Consider the following 8,537-nt stretch of genomic DNA (forward strand, 5'->3'; position numbering starts at 1 on the left):
ACAAACACACACTCTGTCCAGTGATACTGCTTGTGTGTCACTGAAGGTGTGGTGTGTATCCTTGTAGCCGAGACAGTGGTTGATTCTGTTGATGCCAAACACTTCACCTGTCAAAACAGAATCTGATCTGAGACACCGGGAGGGATCTGTCACCCCTTTAAGGTAGAATGTGGTTCATTACACCCCAGTGTACTGCTATAGCTGTGCTAAGGGCCATATAGAGAGGTGGGAGCTGAATTCACAAGCATGTACATAGATTAGAGAAGTGCAGTGATACCTTTTCTCAAACGTTAATATTCTCAGAGTTCCACTACTCCAGAGGTAGACAGTGTATACTTTGTGGTCGTGTCTATTGTTTAATCCGGCAGTCTTAAAAATCTCAATTGGGCAGGAAACCAAGAAAATACCAAAAAAGCGAGAGTTTGTTGAAAGAGCTATTTGGGTGGTCTTGGAGTTTGCTTCGCTAAAGTGAGTTTCTTATTATAAAAAATGAAAATAAATCCATGCAAAGACTAATAACCCCCAAAGCGCAGGGCTCTCGGAGTGGTACGAGAACACTGCCGTTGTCTTCACTGTCAGATCCACAGCCTGGAGCTGTTTAAATTGGCCCCGGAAAGAATTGTCTTTTCTTGGTTTCCAGTTGAGAGTTTTATCAGCCCTTGAACAAGAGGCTTTTCAGGGGAGAGAAATCTGAACAGATCATCCTCTGTTACAAAAACTAATCACATGAACCCACTTGGGATCCCAGGCTTTAATCTCCCTTGAGTTGTTAGGAAGATAAATTTGTCAAGTGCTTTGTCCTCCCTTAGAACAATTAGCAGCACTTACAAAGGCAAGGAAAGAAAAAGAAAAAAAAAACAACAGCTGAATCTGCAGCCCTCTCTTAAGGTTTATATATATATTTTAATTGCTTGTGATTTGGGCATCTTTGACTTTTTTCTTTTTTTTTTATCACTTGTATGATACCAACTGTGGTGTAGCTGAGCCGGAACTCACCAATGTCAGCTTGGATATGAATTAAACTTATACAAATCAACAGGAAAATGGAACGTTCCTCAAAAACTGAAACCAAAAAAAAACCATTCAGTAATATTTGCACACTACCTATCAGTACTGCTGACTGTGAGAGCAGCGTTAATATCTATCTATCTATCTATCTATCTATCTATCTATCTATCTATCTATCTATCTATCTATCTATATATATATATATATATATATATATATTATATATATATATATATTATATTTATATATATATATATATATATATATATAATACTAGCTGTGGCTGATAAAATCTAACCATCCAGCACACCGACTTTTTCTGATGGTACTGGCACCTTTTCAAACCGTATGTACCACTGGACATGCATTCTGATAACCAGTTAAGACTTTCAACCCATCTGTATTACTTTGCATGTATATTATTTATAAGAGAGTTCTCTGCCTTTTAATAAAAATTATATAAATATATCTATATAATATATCATAGATATATATATATATATATATATATATATATACTATACATATATCGGGCAGTAGTAGTGTTTTTTAAGATGGTACAAATGCTTGACTCAGCGGCCTCTCTCCCTCTCACTCTAATTATCTGAACTGTATGGGAGCTGGCACGTCAGATAATGACATTATCAGCCTGTCTTTCTAATAGCAATCTGTTTGGTCTGCGCTAATTAGAAAAGGTGGATACAGCCAGCACACCCAGGTAGAGGCAACACAAAACGCAATGCGTTTTTGGTTCAGATTCAGCAGCAAAGTGGGTAGCTGAGCAGCGTGTGCTTGGCATATCGAGACTTGTCCCTTGCTAGCACCCCTTATAAAACAAATACTGCAGTACCATCCTAAACCCTACATTATCCTACAATATTAGACAGTATGACATTTTTTAGACATTTTTTTCAATGATGCCAGTAAAGTCGCATGGTAAATTGTTAAATGCGTTTATTACTCTTAACATAAAAATATAAAAAGTGCATCCTACCTTCTATGCTGAATTTACTCAAATCAGTTCCACTATTAATCTAAAGCACTACTGCCATCTTGTGTTTGTTTCGGGTATAGCGGTTACCTATAACAAAGTATACAGTATCGGAAAGAATTGATTATAAACCTTTAGAAGTGTTACAACAGTGATTCAAAGCTACATTTAAAAAATAATAATGTAAATACACAATATCACATGATCAAAATCAGTTAATGTACATGTTATTACAAGAAACTACTCTTGTATTCCCCTGATGTTTCACCTCACCTGACTCTCCAGAGCCAACATTAGGTTCTAATATTTCTGTAGTTTAAATTAGGTGGTGCCAGATTATTTACACTTTCGTGTTGTATTTACATATGTAGTCACAGGGCTGTTGAACTGTGGAATAAAACTGTGGAATAAAAGCGGTATTCCTTCACTGCCCACAAAACGCTTCTAGTCTATACAGAGATGACCATGAATTCAGCACGGCTCAGTGATCTCAGATGAAAACGCCATAGCCCAGCTCAGGGGCAGCCACTTGGTCATTTTTGGAGAAGTCTGCAATGGGCAGCTCCTTGGCTTTCATGAGCCAAGCTTTCCTGCACTCGGCATCCCTGTCATCAGTCTCCTTCTTCTCAGCCAGGCTGTGCTGGCACACCTGCTTCTCCTGCTTGGCCATCCACAGCCTGAATATACTGCGCACCCAGTAGGGATCCCTCTGCTTCGAGCTCTCGATCTTCTCGCTGGCCTCTATGAAGGTGACCTGCTTCGCGGGGGTTCTGAAAATCCCCATCCTGCTCGGAGTCTGGAGCAGCTCCTCTGTCGTAGTGGTGAAGCTACCGATCTCCTGAACCTGCACTCCGGATGTGCTCTGCGGCCTTTTCTTCCCGGCTCCCTGATTTCTAGGTTCTCCGAATCCCACGCAGGATTGGGGTCTCACGAGGGACGGTTTGGGAGTGCTGGATATGATGTGACTCCCGTAGAGAGAGTTCCTGAGCTTCAGCTGCACCCCTTTGGTGACCAGAGGAGTGTAGGTTGTTACCATCTCCACAGTGCGGGGATCGGCAGGTGTTTTCTGATGTTTCTTCGGGGGCCCAGTCAGTTTCCCAGAGTTGTGTTTCGTGGTTTTGTCTGATTTCTGTGAACGCTGGAGTGCGCTAACAGACAGCAGGAGGCGTTCAGGGGTTATGGAGCCATGGGGCCCCCTCTTCCTCACGTGTTCCAGCACAGAGTGCTCACTGCGAGACAGACGTAACGAAGACCCTCGGCCCGATTCTTTAGCTGTGGAGAAAAAACAGCTTCTAGAGATCAGAGAAGTAAACAGGGGAATCAAAACATCAGTTAATTGCATTGTTAATTTGGTAAATTGTAACTGCAAAATATAACTATTTGATTGAAGAAGAAACACAATGAAAAACTGAACATGCATTTTTACTTTAACTGGATGGAGTTGAATGAAAGCAGAGAGAATTCCCTTCAAAAAGGCATACCTCCAAGATGATTTTGAAGGTCAGTCACACACACAGATCAGCTCCCCCAAACCTACTAAAAATGAGCAAGTCTTTAGGGTTCCAGCCAAAAGACAACCCCTCCTCAAACTTGTTAAGGTTCAGGTAGCCAGTGTAAAGATGCAAGTACCAAGGAGGATGCTTGTCCTTCTTACCTGAGTCTGGTGCCTTCCGCTCTCTGCTCTGTGGCTCAGAGTTGATGGTCCGAAAGGGTCGGCCTGGCTCGAGGACAGACGGTGGCTTGGTGAAGAACTCTGGCTGTAGGTCAATGTAAGCCATGCTCCGCCAGTAACTCTGCAGCTCGTTCCATGTTGCCGGCCTCATGGACTCCTTCTGAATGCCTGCACATAACACACAGAGAACCTGTTCAGCCCCAGTATCATGGAATGTGAACAGTACCGCCCTGATTGTGTAAATGAATTCCATCTGAATGCACTCAAAACACAGTACTGGCAATAGAGCAGCTTTTGAGATTACAGAAAGACCACTGCATATAAGGAAGAGGAAAGGCAGGCGACTGCACTTCAAAATGACATACTTTGTGCCCTCTGCATCTTGCTGGCGGAGAGGCTGCATGCCTGGTGAGAGAGGCCAGCGTGAGCTGTGTCCAACTCCTTCTCCCCTCGGTGGTAGATCTTCTGGTTGGTGGAGCCCATCCTCTTCATGCGCTGGGCGCGCACATAGGGGTAGGAGTGCTTCTTGAGGGCTGGCGTTAGGTTATAGTCCCTCCGCTGCTGCTTCACCACCTCCTGCACCTTGTTGTTCTGATCAGGAATGGACTCCCCTACTAAACAGGTAAATGTACATCAGGATCTAGAGCCTGATCACTATGTGATTGTTTCCATTCTGCCCTATCACTGAGGAGATTAGAGACACTTAATGTAAATTTTTTTGACCCCTGTAAATCCATACAGTACTTTGTATTTTTTTTTATTTTCATATACTTTAAATTCCGTCCCAACCTGATGCTCAGATCATCACCGGCACTGATCACAATGCCTCTTTGTTCACAGATGAACACCACTATGACACTCCCAGCATGGCCGCGGATGGTAGGGGGCACTTCCTTGGCTTTGATCACATCGAGGATTCTGACCTTCCTGTCTTTAGAGCCGATCGCCAACAGCCTCCTTCCGCTGTAATGGACCGTCCTAGATGGGTCTTCACTGAGCACAATTACAGGAAGTCAATATAAAACTACAGAACCAATATAACTTCTATGATGCCATGGAAGCCCTTATAAATTTTGTATGGTATTTTTGCAGTTTTCCCACGCTTTTCCCATGGTTATACTATGCATTTATCATAGTTTATCATGGTTTGCCATGTTTAATATGCTTTACCATACCACGCTATTCTTTACAATGCTTACCTATGCTTTGGCATTCTTTCACTGTGGTCTGTTACACTTTGCTATGCTTTTGCTAAGGGAAACTTTTGTTTAAATATTATTTTTACAAAAGCCACATCTGAAGTAATGTGCTACCTACTGGTCGGTCAGTACAAGGACATTGAGATCCGCAATAAATGTTCCTCTCTCCCATTTTTTTCGGCATAGACTGCTTCAAAACTGGAATCCTACAGCATAAAAAGATAAACCAACATCAACCGAGAGGTGCCTCTTAACTGCTTCGTTGTGTGCAGGAAAATCCTGTTCTGGAAAAAACCCTAATACAAGAAGAAACTACTTAAGACGACTAACAAGCTCCTGTATGTCTAAGTTGTTCAGTTTTGGTTTTGCAATTTTATCAAATGTTTGTTTTTTGTTCTGAAAAGAACTGTGCTTATGAGAAACCAGCCTTGCCCCTGCTTAGAAACAGTACACCCCGACAGAATAGAATACTGTTTCTTCACACAATGCATCTTCAAATATATTGCATTACTTCCCCTTGGAACCAATGTTATTGTGGAAAAGAGCTGACTGCAAGCATCAAACGATTATTTTCAAGCAACTAACGGCCCGAATCAAATGACACTGAAGCATTTATTTTGAAAGGAATAAGTTTAAGAATAAATTGATTGCTTACCTTTGGTTTAGCGGTGCTCGGTACGGGGATGAGACTCTGTCATATCGTATTTTCCTACTTTTGTCCTTCGTCTTCATTCTGTGGCATTCTCTCTTCCAAAATGTGGAATACAATGTGGGTCGTTTCAAAGTTGCTTGGCAACATGACGCCGTGTCTGCTCATCTGAAGCCTTTTCACGGCAGCAAGAGCGCAAACCAACGTTAAAGGGATCAGCCTGTAGTAGTTATTGTTCAAAATAATGTATACACCCAAGTATATAAACAATATAATACCATAACTGAATTTGCATTTATCCAAAACGTTATTTAGATATATTGGTAATAATTATAAGGTATGTGTTTTTTTGTTTTTTTTTTTTTTTTTTTTTTTTTTTTTCCGATATAAATTTTAAATAAACAACCTCCAATGTTAGTCTGAAATAATAAATAAAGCAACATTTAAATAAATGGAAACAACATTTAAATTTATGTGAGAAAAAAAAAAAAAACATTAGTGCGCCGCCCGGGAATCGAACCCGGGTCGCAAGAATGGGAATCTTGCATGATACCACTACACTAGCGGCGCCGACGAAGAAAACGCCATGCAGGTACACAGAAAACGTACTACACTGAAGTGCTCTAGGACGTGAATTACCGATTCAAATCTAATTTTGGTTTCAGTCTGAGGCATAAAGCTGGCAAACTCTATGGTAATTTTCACAATGACCGCTAGATTCTGCATTTTAAAAGATAACGTGAGTAACTTTTTGGGGTTATACATTTTTTAAATGCCTATTTAAGCATTTTTTTGGAAAACCTTATTTAAGCAGCGTGATATTACACGGACACGTCCAGCCACAGCAATGCTACAACAATTTCGAGTAGAGAAGCCTACGTAGGCAAGTATATAAACAAATCTCAGGTTCACTGACACTGCTCGGGGTCTAAACGGTAACAGTGTATTGCGGAGGTTTTAACAGAATGACTATGACAGCATTCTAGGGTTTGAACAAGGGAGTTTCGCAGGAACAGAAACTACATACCATAATGCGCAGGTTAAAATGCATTAGTTATAAGGCCCGTGTGGCCCACAGGTGTAGTCCTCCAAGCATTGTGCAATCAAATTACATTTGAGTTTTCCATCACTTTTATGTAAAGGCTTTTTACTGTATGCTGACCACAGAACCACACCCACACGCACGATTATAAACAATGCATTCAATAAAATAAGCAAGGACACTCTACTGTATGACACATATGATATTTGAAAGCTTTGAAGTAAGTCCAACAAATCAAATTGTCTATAATTTATAGCAAGTGTCTGTTTCAGTGGTTTGAATCTGGTAAGCACTGTGTGCAGCAGGCGCTGAGCGCAAAAGTATGATGCAGTTCAAAAAATAAAAGCTAGGGGGTGTCCGTGTGTGTAAATCATCTCTCATGCGAACACCGTCTTTACACTCAAACGCCAAATGTCGTTTTTTTATATGACATTCATATTCATTCTGTTGAACATTACAGATATATGTCTGTTTAATGTTTATTGAGCATCATTTGATTTTCCATTGCATCATGCTTCAATAAACAGGTGTGGAGGCAAGTAAGGTTTGTGGTCTTGGGAAGTGACCTGTGGCTTGTCACATGAACTCTGCAACAAGACATACAAAGTAAAGTTTGTTAATGTTGCTTTTCCATCCTCCTTTTCCATCTGGGGGCAGCTTGCTGCAATGAAAACATTTGACCACCGGATGGCAATGTTTTATATATTAAAATCCTAACTGAAGAAATATCAGTTATAACTGTTGGCCACCAGATGGCCGTATGTGCTCTGCAAAAATTCATTTAGACAGATGTCCTCCTGCCCATGCAATGCTCATATTGCTGTGGTTGATAACTTAGGATCCAGCCACTTCTGCTTCTGTCTTCAGTTTTATGAAGCAGCCTGAGGAAATTAATCCTATTTCTGCACACAGCTGTAAGATGAAACTTTCAGTTTTTTGCACCAGTTTAAGGTGGAGAGGATTTTGAAAGTGCAGGAATTGCCACAGGGTTCAAATACATCCAACTACAATCAGCAGCTACAGTATTATTTACAAAAGAGCCTTTCTGCTTTTCAAGTTAAACCGGTGTTGTTTGTCTTGCTGTGACTGTGTGTGTTGCATGCTCACAGCATATGAGAGAAGGCGTTCACTGTCTGTTAAGTGACTAAATGGAAATGAATGCTTATAGAAAAGAAGAGGAAAACATGAGCAACTCAATGAGTTCAATAATGAGTTCATTTCCCTCCTCAGTGCTTTGTCACTGTGTTTATTTATTGTGTAAAGTGTTGCTTCTTACAGCCCAGACATGGGTGGTACTGGGCTGCTCTCTGGGCCAAGGACCAGATACATGAAACTATCTTTATTGCTAAACAACAATGAAAGGTGCGGGCTCTTGTTTAAATGCCATTCTCATATTACAGTACCACCCTACAGATAGCATTAGGGCACCCTGTCCATTATACTGATTCTTCACAGTTGGGATACATTAAGTAATTCTACTGCAATAGCTCTGCAAATTATCCATTGTATTTGTGCAACCCACTATATGTATGCAGTGCCCACTACACTGCAGTACACTTCAATACTATGGAATTACTACTGTAGCACGTTTTTGTAAGTGCAAGAGGATCAATCTTGCCCAAAATTACAGTGTGAAAAAATAAACTCAAATTAAAAGTTCAAATGCACAATTATGAAGGGAGCAGTGAAAATGGATTAAAGAGAAGGATATGGAAACTTAAAAAGACAGCCCTGTTCTTGTATGGGTATTACTTATTGTCTCTTCTGCACTCAGTCCACAATATATAGACCTAGATCACGTTTCTAGCATTTTAGGGAGGTGGAAATGTGAATGTAAATGTGCTGTATTTTGACAGTGAAATTGTGTTCCCAGTGGGTTTAAAATTGGCAGTTTTAGACGGTCTTTTTCAAACAACTACAACTCCCAGCATGCTCCAGGGCTGCTGCGCCTGCGTGTTTTTAGCTGTCATTTTGCC

General features: G+C 40.7%; 1 protein-coding gene and 1 non-coding gene across 2 annotated transcripts; both read right to left on the minus strand.

The window, feature by feature from the left end:
* Positions 1 to 2,262: 2,262 nt before the first annotated feature.
* LOC121295465 (F-box/WD repeat-containing protein 10-like) lies at positions 2,263 to 4,884 on the minus strand. Its single transcript, XM_041220100.1, has 5 exons — positions 4,871 to 4,884; positions 4,461 to 4,664; positions 4,037 to 4,296; positions 3,654 to 3,839; positions 2,263 to 3,271 (listed from the first exon to the last, which is right to left on the minus strand). Exons 1-5 carry the CDS (start codon positions 4,882 to 4,884, stop codon positions 2,490 to 2,492), a joined length of 1,446 nt encoding a protein of 481 aa, XP_041076034.1. The 3' UTR covers positions 2,263 to 2,489.
* Positions 4,885 to 6,018: 1,134 nt separating this feature from the next.
* Positions 6,019 to 6,089, minus strand: trnag-ccc. Its single transcript has one exon. It is a non-coding gene; the product is annotated as a tRNA-Gly (tRNA).
* Between the last annotated feature and the right edge of the window lie 2,448 nt (positions 6,090 to 8,537).

The sequence above is a fragment of the Polyodon spathula genome, chromosome 20 (assembly GCF_017654505.1).
Source record: "Polyodon spathula isolate WHYD16114869_AA chromosome 20, ASM1765450v1, whole genome shotgun sequence".
In the NCBI taxonomy this organism is placed as follows: domain Eukaryota; kingdom Metazoa; phylum Chordata; class Actinopteri; order Acipenseriformes; family Polyodontidae; genus Polyodon; species Polyodon spathula.